Source organism: Callospermophilus lateralis, chromosome 1 (genome assembly GCF_048772815.1).
Source record: "Callospermophilus lateralis isolate mCalLat2 chromosome 1, mCalLat2.hap1, whole genome shotgun sequence".
Classification (NCBI taxonomy): Eukaryota; Metazoa; Chordata; class Mammalia; order Rodentia; family Sciuridae; genus Callospermophilus; species Callospermophilus lateralis.
In genome coordinates this window covers 91,833,670-91,855,174 of record NC_135305.1, presented here as the reverse complement: position 1 = coordinate 91,855,174, position 21,505 = coordinate 91,833,670, and the positions used below count along the sequence as shown (strand labels likewise).

The following is a 21,505-nucleotide window of genomic DNA, read 5'->3' as shown; positions in this document are numbered from 1 at the left end:
TTTGCCAATAATTGCTATGTTCATTTTGTAAACTAGCATTATTATTTGAACTTCCCAGTGGTTATGAAGAGGTATCTTATTATAGTTTTGCATTTACCTGATGACTAATGACATTAAGCTTTTTAAAATTTGCTTATTGTCCATTTGTGTAGCTGCTTTTGAGTACTGTCTGCTTTGGTCTTTTCCCTATTTTTAAATTGTATTGTCTTTTTATTATTGAATTACAAGATATACACACATATATTTTGTAAGGTTTATGATTTATAAATATTTTCTACCATTCTGTGGGTTGTTTTTTCACTTTCTTGATGGTGTTTTTTGACTTTTAAATCTAAGTTTCTTTTTAACTTGGTGTATTATAATTATACATAACAGTGGGATTGGTTGTTACATATTTATATATGCACATAATTTGGTCAGTTTCATTCCTATCTCTCCTTTCCCTTTCCTCTTCCCTTCTCCAGGTTCCCTACCTCTCTTCTACTGGTTTCTCTTCTATTTTCATGAGATCCTACCCCTTTTGTTCTTTTTTTCTAACCTCCACATACAAGAGAAAATATGACTTTTGACTTTGAGTCTAACTTATTTCACTTTGTATAATGCTCTCAAGTTCCATTCATTTTTCTGCAAATGACATAATTTTGTTCTTTTTATGGTTGAAAACTCCATTGTGTATATATACCACATTTTCTTTATCCATTCATTTGTTGACAGATACCTAGGCTGGTTCTGTAATTTGGTGATTGTGAATTATGCTACTGAGTTCACATATATCACTATGGTATGCTGAATTTAATTCTTCTGGATAAATACTAAGAATAGTATAGCTGTTCCATTCCTAATTGTTGGTTTTTGCTAAGAAATTTTAGCATTTCTTTACTTTTAAATTACCTAAATTGATTTAGTTTATGTTTGAAGGCCACTCCATAGTCACAATGCAAAATTCAGAAGGTAAACAATTATGCAATGGAAAGTAATTTTTTCTTCATCCTTGTCTCCAACATCTAGTTTTTTTTTAATTTTTACAGTTCCAATCAGTTGTACATGACAATAGAAAGCTTTTTGATTCATTGTATACAAATGGAGCACAACTTTTTATTTCTCTGGTTGTATACAAGGTAGAGTTGTACCACATGTGCAGTCATACATGTACCTAGGGAAATGATATTCATTTCATTCCACCATCTTTCCTATCCCTATGCCCCCTCCCCTTTCCTCCCTCCTCTTGGCCCAATCAAAGTTCCTCCATTCTCCCCCTCACCCACATTACAGATCAGCGTCCACTTATCAGAGAGAACATTTGGCCTTTGGTTTGGGGGGATTGTCTTAATTTGCTTAGCATGATATTCTCCAACTCCATCCATTTATCTGCAAATGCCATAATTTTATTCTCTTTTAATGCTGAGTAATATTCCATTGTGTGTGTGTGTGTGTGTGTGTGTGTGTGTGTGTGAGTTTTTTTTATCCATTCATCTACTGAAGGGCATTTAGGATGGTTCCACAGTTTAGCTATTGTGAATTGTACAGCTATAAACATTGAAGTGACTGTGTTACTGTAGTATGCTGTTTTTAAGTTCTTTGGGTATAGAACAAGGAGTGGTATAGCTTGGTCAAATGGTGGTTCCATTCCAAGTTTTCCAAGGAATCTCCATACTGCTTTCCAGACTAGCTGCAACAATTTGCAGTCAGCAATGTATGAATGTGCCTTTTCCCCTTCATTCTTGCCAACATTTATTGTTGTTTGTATTCTTAATAGCTGCCATTCTGACTGGAGTGAGTAGTTAGAGTAATTTTGATTTGCTTTTCTCTGATTTCTAGAGATGTTGAACATTTTTAAAATATATTTGTTGATTGTATATCTTCTTCTGAGAAGTATCTGTTCAGTTCCTTGACCCACTTATTGATTGGGTTATTTGTTTTTTGTAGTTAAGATTTTTGAGTTCTTCATATATCCTAGAGATTAGTGCTGTATTTGATGTGCATGTGGTAAAAATTTGCTTCCAAAATGTAGGCTCTCTATTTACCTCACTGATTGTTTCTTTTACTGAGAAGAAGCTTTTTAGTTTGAATTCATCCCATTTATTGATTCTTGATTTTAATTATTGCGCTATAGGAGTCTTATCAAGGAAGTAGGGGCCTAATCAGTATGATGGAGATTGAGGCCTACTTTTTCTTCTATTAGACACAGGGTCTCTGGTTTAATTCCTATGTCCTTGATCCACTTTGAGTTGAGTTTTGTGCATGGTGAGAGATAGGGGTTTAATTTCATTTTGTTGCATATGGATTTCCAGTTTTCCCAGCACCATTTGTTGAAAAGGCTATCTTCTCCAATGTATGTTTTTGGCATCTTTGTCAAATATGAGGTAACTATAGTTATGTGGGTTTGTTTCTGTGTCCTCCATTCTGTACCATTGGTCTACAAGTCTATTTTGGTGCCAATACCATCAATGAAATTGAAACAAATGAAACAATTGAACAAATTGACAAAACAAAAAGTTTAAAAAATAAATAAAATTGGCAGACCCTTAGCTATGTTAACTAAGAGAAGGAGAGAGAAAACTCAAATTACTAACATTTGTGATGATAAAGGAAATATCACAACAGACACTACAGAAATACAGAAAATAATTAGACATTATTTTGAAAACTTACTCTCCAATAAAATAGAATATATTGAAGGCATTGACTAACTTATAGAGCCTTATGATTTGCCCAAATTGAATCAGGATGTTATACACAATTTAAACAGATCAATTTCAAGTGATGAAATAGAAGATGCATCGAAAGCCTACCAACCAAGAAAAGCACAGAACAGGATGGATCTAGAGCTGAGTTCAACAAGACCTTTAATGAAGAACTAATACCGATACTCTCCAAATTATTTCATGAAATAGAAAAAGAGGGAGCACTTCCAAACTCATTCTGTGAGGCCAGTATCACCTTGATTCCAAAACCAGTCAAAGATACATCAAAGAAAGAAAACTTCAGACCAATATCTCTAATGAATATGGATATAAAAAATTTCAATAAAATTCTGGCAAATCAAATACAAAAATATATCAAAAAGATAGTACACCACAATCAAGTGGGGTTCATCCCAGGGATTCAAGGTTGACTTAGAGATAAGAATCATGATCATCTCAATGATGCAGAAAAAGCATTTGACAAAATATAGCACTTCTTCATGTTTAAAACACTATAAAAACTAGGGATAATAGAAACATATCTAAACATCATAAAAGCTATCTATGCTAAACCCCAGGCTAACATTCTAAATGGAGAAAAATTGAAAGCATTCCCTCTAAAAACTGGAACAAGACAGAGATGCCCTCTTTCACCACTTCTATTTAACATAGTTCTTGAAACACTGGCCAGAGCAGTTAAATAGATGAAGGAAATTAAAGGGATACAGATAGGAAAAGAAGGACTCAAATTAGCACTATTTGCCGATGATATGATTCTATACCTTGAAGACCCCAAAAATTCCACCAGAAAACTTTTAAAACTAATAAATGAATTAAACAAGGTAGCAGGATATAAAATTAACACCCATAAATCAAAGGCATTTCTGTATATCAGTGATAAATCCTCTGAAAGGGAAACGAGGAAAACTACCCCATTTACAATAATTTCAAAAAAATTAAAATACTTGAGAATCAACAAAAGAAGTGAAAGACCTCTACAATGAAAACTACAGAACACTAAAGAAAGAAATTAAAGAAGACTTTAGAAGATGGAAATATCTCCCCTGTTCTTGGATAGGCAGAATTAATATTGTCAAAATGACCATATATCAAAAGCTCTATACAGATTTAATACAATTCCAATCAAAATCCCAATGACATTTCTCATAGAAATAGAAAAAGCAGTCATGAATTCATCTGGAAAAATAGAAACCCAGAATAGCTAAAGCAATCCTTAGCAAGAAGAGTGAAGTATAAAATAAAATAATAAAAAAAAAAAGAAAAAAAAAAAAGAAGAGTGAAGTAGGTGGCATCACTATCCCATCTCCTGTTTAGATCTTTTTGTCTGCATTTTAGTGGTCTGTCCCCAGGGCTTTCCTGTTATCCTTGATACCGCGCCAGGGCACATCACTTTTAGACCAATCCTTTTTTTTCTTTTCTTCACATATTTTTAAAAGCTTTTTATTATGGAAAATTTCAAATGTACATAAAATAAGTATCATTAAGGTGCTGCATCCTCAGTACATTCCCTGATCATAGTCATAATTGACATTTTACAACTGTAATTCATCCATCCTTCCATGTTCTTGTTTCCAAGTAGTATTGTAAATCCAATTCCAGCATCATGTTCATGAGTAGTTCAGTGTGTTCTCAAGCTGATTAGAACAGTATTTTCCATAATTCGTATGCTATTAGCATACCTAACAAAATAATAATTCCTTAATATATGATTATGGTAGAAGTTTTGTTCATTTAGTAAATGTAGATCAAATTTTTATTTTTTAGATGTACACAAGTTATTTCAGGATGGGAAAAAAGTTTTCTTTGTAAATATAACATCTTTTTCTAACTAGGCTTAGATCTCATGACCTGTTCCTAACTTTCATATTTTCTTTGTCCTCCTTTTGTTTTTGGCAGTACTAAGGATTGAACCCAAGCCTTTGTACATGCTGGACAAATGCTCTATTACTTAGCTGTGTCCCAGCTCTTTTTTATTTTATTTTGAAACAAGGTGTTTTTAAGATGGCCACGTTGGCCTCAAACTTGCAAGTCTCCTGCCTCAGCCTCCAAAGTAGCACTCATATCTTTTCTATTCCTAGCCCTATACATTCTTCAAAATCTAGTTCTAATTCTTGTTTTCACACAAAGACACAGTATTTTTGTGTATTTTGCCCAGGGTGTTTTTAAACCATAAAATTTTCTCTTTTAGAGTGGGGGAAACAAATATTTAACAACAACAACAACAAAAAGAAACCGGGCTGGGGGCTGGGATTGTGATTCAGCAGTAGAGCGCTTGCCTAGCATGGACAGGACCTGGGTTCGATCCTTAGCACCACATAAAAATAAAGGCATTATGTTGTGTCCATCTACACCTAATAATAATAATAATAATAATGATAATAATAAAATATTTTTTAAAAAAGAAACAGGGCTTTCTAAAATTCCACGTTTCCACATAGCTGTGTCCCATTTTTAAAACCTAACTGCTCCCAAATTTATCCCATTTTTTTCTCACCCAAATGCCTTCATTGCACCATGGGAGTTAGAGTATGATTAATTGATAGAGGTGGGATGATTATTTATTAAGACTCATGTATTTTAAATTGTCAACCCTTAAAATGACAAGAAAATGTTATTTCAATTAGGGATAAAAGGGTCTTGGGGAGGGACTTCTTAGAGGGAAGCTACCAGTCTTCTTATTGTCTTGGTGCTTTTCAAGACCTCACAATTTATGTTATGAAGATAGTTAAAATAAAAATAAATATTGGACAATTACATTTTTATTTTTGAGGTGCTATTTTTGAGCTTGCCGGGTAATTGCTCTGACACTGATATGTACCCCCAAACACAAATTAGAATTTTTAAAATACAGGACTGTTTCTACAGTGAAGAAAATGAGAATGTAATTTCTTAGTAATGTTTTTGAGCATCAGAAAGTAAACATTATTCTGGTTCCTTTAGGGTGTTTCAGTAAAGACCAGGTATACTTAGATGGAATTCTTCAAATCCTTCGATACAGAGACTCCATAGACTTTCTTCTACTCACTGCCCTGGGGAAGGTAAGTAAAGATCACGTATCACTAAACATTCTGGGTCAGCATTTATTCTAGTTTGATTTGATTAAATGAGACTCAAATTCAAACTGTTTTTATGTTATTATTGGAGTAAATTTTCTTTATGTGATAACAGAAGGGAAGTAAGAAAGGAATAGAAAATTTGGGAATATGTATAGTTTTATTTTTATATCAGTTTTTTTCTGAAAAGAAGTTTCTTATAAGCATCCCTTTCTGAAAGCATTTTAAAGTAAGCTACAGCTGTAACACTTTCCCTGTAATATCTCTTAAGGACAAGGATGTTCTGTGGCATGACCATATAATTTTTCAAAGAAATTCTTCATTGATTCAATATAGCACTTAAAATATATACTTCAAATTTTCTTAATTGTCTCTAATATATTCTTGTAGCTCTTTTTGTGATCCAGGATTGGATCAAGAATCATTCATTGCTTTTGGTTATAGTCTTTCATCTTTTTAAATGTAGAATAGTTCACCCACTCCATTCTTTTTGTATTTTCATGACATTTTGAAGAATTCAGGACAATGTTCTTTCTTGAGAAATCCTACAGTTTAGATTATTAGATTGTTTCCTCCTGATGAGATTATAGTAAACCTCTTTGTCAAGGATACTGCGCAAGTGATCTGTGTATTTTCCATTGCGTCACATAGAAAGCACATGTAGTTTTGCACCTTTACTGGTGATTCTGTGTTTAATCACCTGAGTAAGTTAGTGACCACCAGGTCTTTCCATTGTAAAGAAACCTTTCTCCCATGGTATAATAAGTCAACTTTGGGGCAATATCTGTTAATAGGCTGTTCTCTAACAGCCTTTTAAGGAATGGTGTTAATATCCATAGATGATCTTTGCCCACTTATACAAATGACGAAATAGAGATCTAATTTTCTTATATTTCTTCTTTTATTCCCCCCCTTTTTTAATAGTAGTGGACTTAAATTTTTATTCAACTCTTTCATGACTGCTCCTTTTTTTCTTAATGTCTGCATGTTTTCTGGCAAAGTAAAATATTTTGGGCCTATCTTATGTACTTCTTACCCAAATCTGAGATTAGCCATTTCAAGGAAATATGGTTTACTTTTAGTAGGTAATGGTATATAGAAAATAAGCTCTGAGCACCAGGTATGGTCTTGCAATGGGGTGCTGTTTCTTCTAGACATTTTCAATGAGCAAATCCTATATAACTCTTTTAAATCATATAGCATTTTAATTCAAATCAGATCTCACTGAATTTTTTCACATTTCCCCTCATTCCTTATTTTCATCTTTTTTTTCTTAAATTAAGAACCTCGTTCCCCAGTGTAAGTACAGGCATCTCAGATATTACATGATTGGTTCCAGACTACTGCCACAAAGTGAGTATCACAGTAAAGTGAGTCATACAGAGTGTTTTGGTTTCACAATGAATGTAAAAATTATGTTTGTGCTATACGGTAGTCATTAAACTTAGTAGAGTTATGCCTAAAAAATGTGTATACCTTAATTTAAAATATTCTATTGCTAAAAAAATGCTATTATCTGAGCCTGCTATGAGTCATATCTTTTTGCTGATGGAGGATCTTGCCTTGATGTTGATGGCTTGATGATTGATCAGGGTGATGGTCATTGAAAGTAGGATAGCTGTGTAAATTTATTAAAATAAAGACAACATTGAGGATTGCCACATTGATTGACTTTTTTTTAATGCCATTTGATAGCATTTTACCCATAGTAGAACTTCTTTCAAAATTGGACTCTTCTCAAACCCCATTTTTTTTAATATCAAAAAGATTATGTGATATTCTAAATCCTTTGTTGTCATTTTAACAGTGTTTACAACATCATCAGTAGATTCCATCTGAGGAAACCACTTGCTTTGTTCTTACATAATAAGCAACTGTTTGCCCATTAAAGTTTTATCATGAGATTGAAGCAATTCAGTCACATCCTCAGGCTCCACTTCCAGTTCGAGCTCTGTTGCTTTTTCCACTACATCTGCACTGGAGTCTTGAGCCCTCAGTCATCTAGGAGGGTTGGAATCAGCTTCTTCCAAACTTTAGTATTAATATTTTGACCTCCCATGTACCTCAAATGTTTTTAATGATATATAGAATGGTGAATCCTTTCCAGAAGATTTCCAGTTTACTTTGCCCAGATTCATGAGAGGAGTCACTATATATGACAGATAGAGCCTTACAAAATGTACTTCTTAAATAATAAGACTTGTAAATTGAAATAACTCCTTTATCATAGGGTGTACAATGGATGCCGTGTTAGCAGACATGAAAACAGCATTAAACTTGTATATTTCCATCAGAACTCTTGGGTGAATAGGTCATTATCAATAGGTAATAATATATGAAAGGAATCTTTTATGAGCAGTAGGTTGCAACCATGGGCTTCATATATTTAGTAAACCATTTTGTAAACAGAGATACTGTCATCTTGGCTTGGTTGTTCCATTTATAGTACATAGGAAGAGTAGATTCAGTATAATTCTTAAGGATCCTAGTACTTTTGGAATGGTAAACTGACTTCTACTTAAAGTCACCAGCTACATTAGCTCCAAACAAGAGAGCCAGCCTACACTTTGAAGCTTTGAAGCCAGACATTGACTTCTCTCTATCTATGGAAGTGCTAGGTGGAACTATCTAAGGCTGTTTTGTCTATATTGAAAAATCTGTTGTTTAACATAACCAACTTCATCAGTTTTCCTAGCTAGATCTTCTGGATAACTTGCTTCATCTTGAATCTTCTTTTAAAATTAATTTTTATCTGAATTCTTAAGTGTGCTGGTGATGACTTCTTTCCAAAACCTCATGAACCAACTTCTGTTAGCTTCAAACTTTTCTTCTTCAACTTCCTCACCTCTGTCAATCTTGAAGGAATTGAGGAGAGTTAGGACCTTGCTGTGGATCAGGGTTTGGCTTAAGGGAATGTTGTGGCAGGTTTCATCTTCTATCTAGACCACTAAAATATTTTTCATATAAACAATAAGGCTGTATTACTTTCTTATCATCCATGTGTTCACTGGAATGGCAATTTTAATTTCCTTCTATAAACTTTTCCTTCACAACTTGGCTAGCTGCTTAATCATTTCTGGCTTTTGGTTTATAAGAAGACGCCTATAGACTCATCCTTTTTCTTAAGGTCTACTTTCACCTAGAGGCCATTGTAGGGTATTAATTGGCCTAATTTGAATATTGCTTGTCTCAGGGAATTGGAAGCTTGAGGAGGGGGAGAGATGAGAGAATGGTGGCCTGGTTAGAGGAATAGTCTGAACATAGACATTTATTAAGTTCACCATCTTAAAAAAATGAGCACAGTGTTTGGTACCACAAAACAGAATAATAACATCAAAGATCATTGATCACAGATCACCATAATAGAATAATAATAAACATGTTTGAGATACTGTGAGACATTACCAAAATGTGACACATGGACACAAAGTAAGTGCATGCTGTTAGAAAAATATTGCCAATAAGTTTGCTCAGTGCAGGGTTGCTATAAACTTTCTATTTGTTAAAAAAAAACTATGAAGTGCAATGAAACAAGGTATGCCTATATATCTACTCATTCTGTCCTATCATAAATTCATAATGGTTTCAAAATTACCATACCAATATCAGAAAACCTATTTTCATTACATTTAGGTATATAAATACTAAGTAATTTTTAATAACAATGAAAACATTAAAATAATAATGAAGTACAGATACAATATGAACATGATTTCTTTATTAAAAAGTCTTCCTACTGAATCTGGAAAAACATTGATCATAAGACAGTATTTTGCTGGGAATAGTGGCATATGCCTGTACTATGAGTTGGGAGGCTATGGCAGGAGAATTACAAATTGAAGGTTAGCCTCAGTAACTTAGCAAGGTCCTGTTTCAAAATAAAAATTAAAAAGGCTGGGGATGGGGCTCAAGTGGTAATGTGCTCACCTGGCATGGATTCGATTCTCAGCACCACATAAAAAATAAATAAATAAAGATGTTGTGAAACTGAAAAATAAATATTAAAAAATTCTCTCTCTTCTCTCTCTCTCTCTCTAAAAAGAAAAAAAATGGCTGGGGATGTAGCTCAATAGGTTCATCCCCCCCATATTGTTAAAAAAAAACATAGTATTTAAAAGTAATCATGTTTTGAAATTTAAAGATAAACAGATAATTTATAGAACTTAAAAGTTTCACCACTAACCCTGACATAAATATGCATTAAAAATTTTTGCTTTTTATTTAGGAGAGATTCAATTTTTAAAAAAAAAATTAAATTCAAAATAAAGGAGACTCGAACACAAATCACAATGTTTCCCAAATTAAATATAAAGAAATAAGAATTTAATATATAATTGTATTGATTCTTCTAATTTAGTAACTCTTCTGTTCTTTTATTTAAATTTAGAAGATTTGTTTCTTTCATACATATATAAGCCTTAGTTTCTTAATTTTATTTTATATCTTTAGTTGTTGATGGACATAATTTTATTTTTTATTTATTATGTGGTGTTGAGGATCAAACCCAGTACCTCACACATGCTAGACAATCGATCTACCACTAAGCCACAACCTAAGCTCCAAGTTATCACATTTTTGGACAAACTGATTTAGGCCCAAAATAGAATGTTAAATCAAATATTGACTGACTTTCAGTCTTCTTTTAATATGATTGTGGTATGAGGGGGCAGACAAATATATTTTTATTTAACACAGTAAAGAAAAGTAAGCCACTGATTCTTGGTATTTTGCAGCTATTAAAGTAAAATAACAAATGATTATATATTTCTATTTAAGAACTTCAGGAAAAATTCATCTTTAAAACGTAACTTATAGTTAGTTGAGTTTTAACATTGCCCCTTTATTTCAGGTTTCTTATGAAGATGTGGATCGTTTAAAAGGATTGGCAGTTACTGAAAACATGAGGGTCCCTCACTTCCTGCAAGACTATGACCGGTATATGGAACACTTAGAGAAGATCATGGAAGTGAATGAACTGACTGACAGAGAACTGAAAGACCTCATATAGTAATTAGCATTCTTGCAAACATAGTTCCGCTGTACCTCCATATATATTACCAATTAGGTGCAGTTAGCACCAACAGATTTATAAAAGAAGAATGAGTTTTTACTTGAGTTTTCTGAAGAATAGTCTTCAGAATTTGGCTGAATTTTTAAGTTAAACAAACCTTAAATTATTTCCCCAAAATGTTTCTATAGGCTTCAGAGGAAAGTTAACTCTTATTTTCATCTGAATCTCACCAGAGTCAAATGAAAATACTACTGCTGAGTTTTTTTGGAGACTGTTGGTTGAATCAAGTAATAAACTGAGCACTGAGGCTAGCTCCAACTGGAGATAGGTGAATTTCAGGCAGTGTCATGCTGACTCCAAGGTCGTATTATTCTCCTTTGAAAAATTAGTTTGTGACACTCTAGAAGGCTAACTATATATAAGATTTCTTGTTTCTCCTGTATGTTAAGTAATGTTAAATGGAGGGGAGAAAACAATTTGAAAAGTTTTCATTAAGTCCTTTATTTATTTCATGCACTATTGTTTTGTCTTCTCAGTTTATAAGAACTAAATTGAGTCTTTTTTGGTGGTGGCAATGGGGATTGGACCCAGGACCTCACACATGCTCAGTACATATATGCTTTGCCACTGAGCTACACCTCCATGTGCCCCTCCTCTGAGAATTGCCTTTTTTTTTTTTTAATCCAGTTATATCTCTTGACTAGACTCTGTTTTCATTTGATGAAATATTGTGCCCCTTTAAATATTTAGCAAAGTTTTAAGGTCTTTCCCTCTGCATAATTTTATATAAATAATTAATAAAAGCACCAGAGTTGTTTGTCTATACAAATCAAAATAGTTGGAGAAGGGAAAAGCCACTTACCTTTTTTGGAATATGTAACAAGGAAGAGACAGATAATCTAAGCTGTTTGTAAACTTGACCATGCTCTGAAAAATGAAATTTCTAAGCATTCTTATCTGATGAACCAGACCTGTGATATTGGCTCAATATAGAAATCTTAGCAAAAATCAATATTTTATGTCAAATCAGTATCAATCAATATTAAAATCTTTGATTTCATCAACCAATAACATTTTGAATTTTAAAATGGGAGTTCTGTTTTGCTATATTTCTCCTGCTGTTGGCTTATATATTTAACTTTGTAATTGATCCATTTCAGTATATATTTGTGTATGTGTGTGTGTGTGTGTATGTGTGTATACACACACATATACACACTTGGTTTCAAATGGTTCTTCATTCAACTTATTATAATGAATAGAAACAATGTTGCCATAAATACCCCAATCAATATTGATACTGTGATTTCTACCAAAAGCTGTCTGAGAGTTTATTTTTACCTCAGTTTAGGATAAAATATGGTGCTAATAATAGTAGATATATACTGCAAATCCTGGTCCACATTCATGCTGGAAAATGATTTTAGGAAATTTTTCACAGGGTAGGTTATGTGATTTCTCTCTTCCATATATCTGGAAGGGTTTGTCTGAAAGAAGAATGTTACAGAAAACAGGATATATGTAGCTGGTGCCTGGGGCTTCTTGCAAAGCCATGCATTTCACCTTTGGCAGGAGAGGGCCAGACCCTTTGGAGCATTGAAAGCCCCCCTCCCCAGCTTCATGCCATGCTAGCTGCCAGGTATCCTGCACTTCCGTTCAACAGGCTTGCAGCACTGGCAACAGAGTGTGCCAACTCCTATCAGACACTGGGAATTTACTCTTAACACCTCAAGCGTTTGTCTCCTTGTTAACAGAGTCGTGTGTACTTTCAGCTTTGTGTAGTGTTTTCTGACTTCATCTGAAAATGTATTGAGGGTGTTTCTGAAACAGTATAAATACAGACAGAAATGGCAATATTTATGACCCGTGATTTAAGCCCAAATGCTTGTAAATTCAACATCGCAGGCACTGCTGATCTTACAGTTTAAATACAAAGGAAACTGTAGCAGCCTTAATTTCCCATTGGAAGGATAACATGCAGGGCTTCTAGTCCCTGGATTTTAAAGTAGGTGGATAGTCTCTCTGATTTGAAAAGGAACTGCTTTCTTGCCTTGTTGCTTTGGAATATAGATGAAAACATGAGCATTCTGCAGACAAAAATGACCTTAAATCACAGTGATTAAAAAAGTTTTAAGTTAGCAGTGAACCAAAAGTAGTTTCAAATTAGCAGAGATACTTGAAGAACATTAAGCTTTAAAAATTGAGATTGAAGATTAAATAAACCTTTATTAATTCTCTTTCTTGAAGTAGAGGGAAGGTCAGTTTTGCTCCCTAAAACAAAAGTTTTACTCAACAGAAAATTATCAACAGTACTTGGTTAAAGATTGCATTAATTTTAATTGTAATAGTTATTTGCTATAGGCTATTGATAATTAAGATTTCATTAGTTTTGTCTACTATAATTCTGATATATAGTTGGATCAAATACACATTTTGATAAACTGTTACATTTTAACACCAGTTGGATTTAAAGTAAAATTAAGGTTTGCAAACAAATCCATAGTCCTCATTTCTTTATATTTTCACTTTTGTAAAAGTGCTTAAAATTTGTATTGTTTGATTTGTATATCTTTGGGCATTTTGTGTCTATCTATAGGAAAAAGAGGTAGCACTGAAGTCTTCAAATGAAGTATATGGATATGTATGCATGTACACTTCTGTTCTTTGAAAATCTAATTATATTTTTTATTGTGGCAATTCTTGTTTTTTTAATTGTGTGATAATTATTGAAAAAAGACGTCAGTAAATCTTGTTTTCTAGAAGATGTTTTTCCTTACAAAGAAATATTATGTTTGCCACAGCCCACCTTTCCCCTGATTAGTTCAGTTTATATATGGGGTGTATAGAGAAGGGAAAAGGGGGAGAGGGACAATTTTTTCAAGTTACTACCCTGTTCATTTGGTAGAGTTTTATGCAGAGCCTGTTGAGGAGTAGGATCTGTGCAGAGTGCCAGAGAACCGCTGGTGAAGAAGACAAGACACAGTCCAGTGAGGAAGAGGACAGAAGCAGGTTACAGCACAGCCAGGCCTGTACGCAAAAAGTGCTACCAAAAGAACATATGCTATAGGCAGTAGGCCTACTCCTGCAATTGAAGCAGAGAGAAAGATCACTTGAAAAGTGGTAATTGTTCACAGTATTTTATTATTGTTCTTTGCAAGGCTTGTATGGAAGCCTGATCTGCTTTAGTCTAGAGGAAGGAGTGGAGTAGACCATGAAAGCAGCATCAGAAGTCTGATGGGGCCAGGGTAGAACTCAGTGGCAGAGTATTGCCTAGCATGCGCAAGGCCCTGGGTTCCATCCGCAGTACTGCAAAAAAGAAACAAACCAACCCTGGATGCCCAGAGGAGCCAGCACCTTATCCTTAAGATGAGCACTGTGGGGGAGAGTGCAGATGCCCTCACCCATCAACGGAAAATGACTAGTCTTTGAATTCAAAAAGCCTTGTCAGCTGGCGTTAGGTATTAAAGGAATTAATGCCTCAGCACTGGTGCCAGGATGTTACAATACCAATGCTTTTTAGCTCTTTGTGGAAGAGCCTTAAGAATAGGTGGGATTTTAGTGGACAATAGTTTCAAGAGATTGTGGGACTCTGGAGAATTTTTTTCCTCCCCAACTTGGGAATGAGATAAACCTTGAAAATTTCTGCCATCATATACATACAACAAAATTCAAATATTAATTACCTAAGGTGAAACATCTCAAATTTGGGTGAACCAGGTATTTGGCTCTCTTGACATTTTAAAATACCTCTATCAGGGATGGGAATGTACTTAGCAGTAAAGGGCTTGCTTAGCATCTGCATGGCCTTGGATTTGATCCCCAGAATCACAAAAAAGCACTTCTATCATATTTAGAGTACTTTTCTAATTAATTACTACTATATCTCCAAGAAAATTAAACAAATTCGCTCCTATAAGTAAACCCACCCAGCCTGGAGGACTGTGAGTCTGAGCACTAGCAAAAAGTTCTTCAATGCATTTTTGAGTGCCACTCCACAGCTCTCCACTAGAGGGACCACTAGCTCGTTTCGTTCTCCCTTCTCCTCCCACTCTTCCTTCTGGGATTTTATTTATCTTTGGCTGGAGGTCTCTCTACATGTTTGATCTTGCTAGTTGACCCTTGCAGCTAAATCTGAACCTATATATGACTTCAAGCAAAAATAACTGTTGAGTGGAAGATTTTTATGTCACCGTAAGGAACTCAAGAATGAGTCTAAAGTCTCCTGTGCCCCTATTCCAAAATCTGGTTTCTCCACTGTCCATCTAAAATTCACACTGACAAGTCTGTCATAAAATTCCTTGAGATGTTTTGGGCTGAAAAGCAGTACACATACTCTGTATAATTACTGTTTAGTCTTAAGAAATATCTTCAATAACACTCCAGTATGTATGTTTGGAATTCAGGTCCTATTTATGTTACCATCACAATTACATATCTCAATAAAACCAGTTATTCCCTTTCAGAGAAGTGACAGAGAAGGAGATATTGGGGGAAGTCATCAGATCCTCTGGCTAAAGCTAGATATCTGCTCAACACCTAAGAATGTCCCACAAACTTATAAAGTCCCTGTTTCTGGATCGTAGTTAAGGCTAGAGAATTCACAGTTTCGAATCTGAAACCCCACCTTTCTTAGATAACAACAGCTTGTTGGCTTTTGCCAGACCAAATGTAGTAACAATTCAGCCCTCAGATGCTTTAAACCTCTTTGGAATGTTTTCAAATAAAATACTGGAAATTGCAAACACCTGATGTATTCTAGGGGTTAGACATGTAACTGGATCATACTCTAGACTGAGGGTGAGAATGGAGGCTGTGGCCTCTGCCACATCTAGGGTCCATCTAGGAGCTGCTGGTGACCAAGGGTAGGGCTGAGACTGGCTTCTCACAGTTCTGGTCCTCTTATGTACTGACTGCTCCTTGCCAGCAGGCCCATGAGACCCCTCCAGGAGACAGGTGTGGAAAGATCTGGCAGCTAAATTCTCTGGTGACTTGGGTTCAGATAAGTAAATGATGAGGAGTGTGTTCAGAAAGAAGAAGTCCAAAACATTTATAGGGTTCCAGTTGCTTACCATTTCGATAAACAGGCTTTATTCAACACCAGTCTTGCCTGGAAATTATCTTAATAAAAAAATCTACACCATCAGCTCCATTAGGACAGTGAAGTCAAGAACCCAAGACTTACCATAAAATAGAGACGGTAATAATGAATATCTGCTGTTATCTGTCAGCTTCAGTCCCTGCACGTTTGGCTGCCTTGTTGAGCTGATTTCTTTTGGCGGGGGTGGGGGGTCCTGGGGGGTTAAGCCAGGGGTGCTCTAAAACTGAAGTATATCACCGGCCCTTTTTATCTTTTATTTTTCCAGTACTGGGGATTGAACCTAGGAGCACACTACCACTAAGTTTCATATCCAGCCCTTTTCGTTCTTTATTTTTAAACAGGGTCTAAGTTGGCTAGGCTGGCCACATACTTGCAATCCTCCTGCATCAGCCTCCTGAGGAGCTGGGATTAGAGGCCTGCGCCATCTTGCTCGCTTTCCTAACTGATTTCTGACAGAATGTGGTAACTATTATCCTTGCTGCTGAAAGAATCCCCTACCCACCTTTTGAAAGCTACTCTCAATTCTAAGTAAATCACCATGTTTCTTCTTGACACTTCAGTTCCTTGGTTTCTATTCTTTGGTATTATTTATAGTAGGTTCAGCCAAATTTTTAGGCATTCTGTTGAACCCCCACCCCCATCGGTACCTCTCAAAGTGTGAACCTCAGGGCAACATCACTGAGTGACAGCCACAGTGGGGCCACAGACCAGGCCTGTTCTGGCTTGATCGTTAAGCTCTGGGTAGGACTTAAGAATCAACATGGCAGAAAACTCCTCAGGGGATTACTGCCATGTACCGAGGGGAAGAACCTCTGCCCCACAATCACTGGCCCCGGGAAATGCAATTCATAAATTGCCCACCTTCTCCCAGGAAGTCTGTATATAGGGTCTAGTTCTTGGACCCCCAATTCCCTGTCCTTGGCTTTTAGAGTCAGTGAATTGAGGGGATTTACAACCCTCAAAATTCAAAAGATCCCTCAGTGCACAGGACTGGATGGTGCCAGTTTGCCAAGAGGTAAAGCCGTTTTTGAAATTCCTATTTTAAAATTTCACCTCAGAGTGTCTCAGAACTTGAAGCAAAGAACTACTGCATGACATACAGCAGGCCTGGGGCTGGCGTCCTGCCACCCTTCCCTTGGGCTCTCTCAAATAGCTGGTCCTAGTGCAATCACACAACCCTGCCAACTGTACTCCTTATCACAGTTGAATCCTTAATGTTCCCCACTCCCAACAATAATCATTTAATTAAATAATTCATCATAATGGAAGTCAGCAGAGTGCTTAGGCCATCGTGCCTTCTATCAGTGATTATTGATTGAAACTCGTCCTGCTAAGCAAACACCATTAGGTGCCCCCAGAACTAAAAGCACCAAGTGAAGCGTGCCCTTTGTGGTTTGACCCCCAAACTTAGAAACCAGGAAGAGGTGGGAAATCCCATTGGGATCGCACCCCCCTTCTCCCTCTTGCCCAGGTTACCTGGAAAGCAGAAGTCAGTCTTTTCCATGCAAAAGCAGAACTCTCTGAGGATAGGGCAATGCCCCTTTTGCCTGCCACTCTCTCCAGCAGGACTCTGAACTTCCCTGCTCTGGCAGAACTGAGATTTCCACATTTGCAATCCCAGCCTGGCCACCCAGGCATACAGAGCAGAGAATAAGAGAATGGCTCCTCAAGAGACGGAAGGTAAACTGGGAAGACACCCTGGGAAGCAAAATCCAGAGCCCCCAGGTGCCTTCAATTGCACCATGCCTTTGCCTTTGAGGCTCGTCGTTGCTGACCTAGGCTGCACCTGTGCCCCAGCCATGCCTGGCTTCCTGCCATCTGCTCTCTGTAGCCAGTGTTTGTGGGGTTACAACCAAACTCCCAGGTCAACCTCAGCTACCCCCTCCATCACCAGGAAGCAGGAAGCCACAGGATATTCTCCTTGGCCTGTGCTGGTTGCCTTTGCCCACCTTGTCAAGGCCATGTATATTTTAAAGCCCTTTTTATCTGACTGACCATTCTGGTCAGCTGCACTCACTCCTTATCACAATAAAACTTGAGACCTTAATGTGCCTGCCCACAAAATAACCACTTAATAATTCATCACAAGAGAAGTCAGCGGGGCACTTAGGTAATTGCATCTTCCATCACTACCTATTGAAACTTGCCTTGCTAAGCAGACATCAAAACCAAAAGCCCACGTGTGGTCTGACTCCCATGGTGGCCTCTCCCATTCCCTTCAGTCTCCTCTCAGTGGGGTCCTCCCACTTGGCTTTCCTCCACCTCCACTTTGGATTGGGCCCTGACATCTAAGTTCATGTTCATCTTTCTGGTGGTGTTTCACACAAAGGGGCCTCATGCTGGGCGGGGGGCTGACACTGAATTTTCATTACCACTGGACATGGCTCAGCTCTACGTAAGCCAGGAACATCCAAACTACAGAATCACTCCCACTCCCTGGCACATATTGCCATTTCTCAAGGCCATCCTGCCTAGCCATTTCACCACTCATGCCACAGAAATGTATTCTGGGAATTCCCTGAACCCTTCCATCCACCTTGTCCTCTGTCTCTCAGTGACTTGGCTACTACTGAAGATAACATGATGATGGTGGTGGTGGTGGTGGTGGTGACAATTTTGGTCCAAACATATTTTATTTATGATAATATTACAAGGGAGGTAGAAATACACTTGTTTTTTCAGATAAGGAAACTGAGTCATACAAATAGAAAATCTCAGAATGGATTTGAAGAGGAGTTGAGGCTATGTCATTGTAGCCAAGCTCTTATGCCCCTTAGGGCTTCCCTCACTCTTTTTCTGCCAGTACCCCTAAACTTGCTGGAACCTGTGGCTCTGCCTGTCCCATTCAGGGATCCCCTCCCAGAGGACTAGCTCTGCTGCTCAAATGCAGACATACTACAGAGAGTACCAGGTGATGGTGGTGGAGATGAGAAATCAGCTTCCCAGGCAACTCGGGAGGAAGGGGGATTTGCTGTATGCTTCTCTCTCCTTCCCAACATTAGCAGCATCTGCCTTGAGAGACAAGACCAGCAGAGGGGACCAGGTGGGGATCTGGGCTACCCTGTGTCTTCCCCCCAGCCTATCTTTTGCTGCTCTGGACAGCACATCCTTCTCTGGGGGGTGAGTATAGCCACATTCCACTTGACTTTGTGGAGCTGGGTAGATCTCCTCCTTTGCTTCAAACTTTTCCTTGTTGCTTACACCTCCATTATCCCTCCAGAAGCTTTTACTCATTAGCACATTTGCTCCTCAAATGTGCCAGGTTCTGGGAATAGAGAAATGGACATATTTGCTGGGACTGCCATAACCAAGTACCACAAACTGAGTAACTTGCAACAATAAAAATCTGTTCTCACAGTTCTCCAGGCAACTACCTGTGTATCTCGGGGTCTTTTCTTATAAGAACACCAGTCATATTGGAAAAAGGGCCCACTATAATCCAGTATGACCTTGTCTTAATCAATTACCTCTGCCATGACCTTATTTGCAGATAGAGTCACATTCTGAGGCATTAAGGGTTAGACTTGTTTTAGTCAACTTTTTCACTGCTGTAACTAAAAGACACAACCAGAACAATTGTAGAGGAGGAGAAGTTTATTTAATGGCTCATGATTCAGAGTTCTCAGACAATATACAGTCAGCTCCATTCTCCAGGGGCTGCAGGTGAGGTTGACCATCATGGTGGAAGAGTGTGACAGAGGGAACCAGCTCACATGGTGATCAGAAAGCAGAGAGAGACTCTACACTCAGATACAAAATATATACCCCATAGTCATACCCCCAATAAACCACTTCCTCCAGCCATACCCCACCTGCCTCCAGTTACCACTCAGTTAATCCCATCATGGATTAATTCACTGCTTAAGCTAAAGCCATAACCCAATCATTTCTCCTCCAACCCTCCTTGCATTCTTACACATGAGCTTTTGGGGGACACCAGATCTAAACCATAACAGGCTTTCAGCGTATGCTCTTGGGGAATGTGATTTGGCCCTCAATAAATCATCATTACCATCCTAATTAACATGATTATTATCTTTAGGAGGAGGTGAGACTTCTCCCACTTCTCTAGATGTGTGCAGTCTGGTTGGGAGGAAAGCCTGACAACCCCAAGTACTCAGGGGTCTTATATGTGTTCTCCTGGAGCGGTTTCCCAGCCTTGATGGATCAGCACTGCAGACAAATTATGGAAGACTCTAGAAGGGCAGGTTTCTCTATTTGCTCCCAAGAGCCTGGGTACCTGACTCTCAGGAACCTAAGCTCAACCTGTTCAAAACAGAGCTCAGCATCTTCTCTCCAAACATGGTCCCCTTCCTCAATTTTTTTTTTTTTTTTTTTTTTTTACTTAAGATCAAGTTCTTAGAAACCTGAAACTGGTCTTGGCAGAGTCAAAATTTGAACCCATATGTCTGTGCCACTAATTCTGCCCCCCTAGTGCATCTGCATGTGCTCTCCAGCCTTTCATCCTTCTCTCTGTGACCAGAATGACTTGTCCACCCCCTCCCCCAGCCCACCACTCTACTAAGACCTTAGCAGAGGGAAGCTGTAACAGAAACCTATTAACCACTGACCATCACCCATCCCTGTCTCCTTCCTTAGGGTTTCTCGTGCGCTGCAGCTGCAGTTCTCTTCCTATAACTGATTTGTGTCCTGCAGGAGCCTGCAAGAGCTCCCTGGAGTTTACAGAGCAACCTCCAAGATTCTTAGCTGCCATTTTTTTTTTTTTTTTTTTTTGAGAGAGAGAGAGAGAGAGAGAAGTTTAATATTTATTTTTTAGTTTTTTTTAGTTATTGGCGGACACAACATCTTTGTTTGTATGTGGTGTTGTGTTTGTATGTGGGGCTGAGGATCGAACTTGGGCCGCACGCATGCCAGGCGAGCACACTACCGCTTGAGCCACATCCCCAGCCCTCTTAGCTGCCTTTTAAGATCTGACCTTCAGTCCCATTTGACTGACAACTCATCCCAAACTCTTGCCAGAGTGAGCTCCACTCACCGCTTCCCTGCACACCTTTGCCCTCAAGATTCTCTCTGGTGAAGGTGTCATCTCCTGCCTACCCTCTGGATCCCCGACCCCAAGTCTACTCAAGGAGCTCCTTTCCATGAAGGTTCCTGGGATTTCCCCCCAGCTAAACATACTCTCTCCCTCCTCTGATCCACATAGCACTTTACATCTCTGCTGTGAAATCTTTCCTGTGAAATCCTTTAGTTGTGTATTTCTCCCCTTACAATAAGGTGTCTGGTGTCAGAGCTGAGCTGGGATCCTGGTTTTGCCATACACTGTGAGGCCCAGGCACTTAACTCTATGAATTTTGGTTTCATTTTCTGTACAATGGGGTGGATGTAAGGTTAGCTTGCTTTTGAACTGTCCTGCCAGGTGTGTTGGTGAGCAGATAATCAGCAAACTCCTGTTTCTTTCCTTCCGGTTCCTTCTGGTTCCCTCTCACCCTCTACTAAATCGACCTGTTCCCCATTTCTCTGTGTCTGACTTTAGCTCTGGAATATGAGTGTTTGTAGATCTAGCCTTGCCACCATGGGTAGGGCTGGGATTTTTCTCTGGGGGAGACTAAATATTCCTAGGGCCTATCAACTGGGAAAGGCTAGTTGTCAGGTAGAAGATAGAACTGGGATGATCACC

The 21,505-nt window shown here is 37.7% G+C and overlaps 1 protein-coding gene across 1 annotated transcript in view; it reads left to right on the top strand.

Moving 5' to 3' along the window:
• The window catches only part of Matcap2 (microtubule associated tyrosine carboxypeptidase 2), a 32,460-nt gene extending 19,987 nt beyond the window's left edge, over window positions 1-12,473 (top strand). Inside the window, exons 6-7 of the mRNA XM_076863979.2 lie at window positions 5,646-5,743; window positions 10,608-12,473. Coding sequence (XP_076720094.1) covers window positions 5,646-5,743; window positions 10,608-10,766 — 257 coding nt within the window. The 3' untranslated portion in view covers window positions 10,767-12,473. The remainder of the gene's footprint in view (window positions 1-5,645; window positions 5,744-10,607) is intronic.
• The last annotated feature ends 9,032 nt before the right edge of the window (window positions 12,474-21,505 follow it).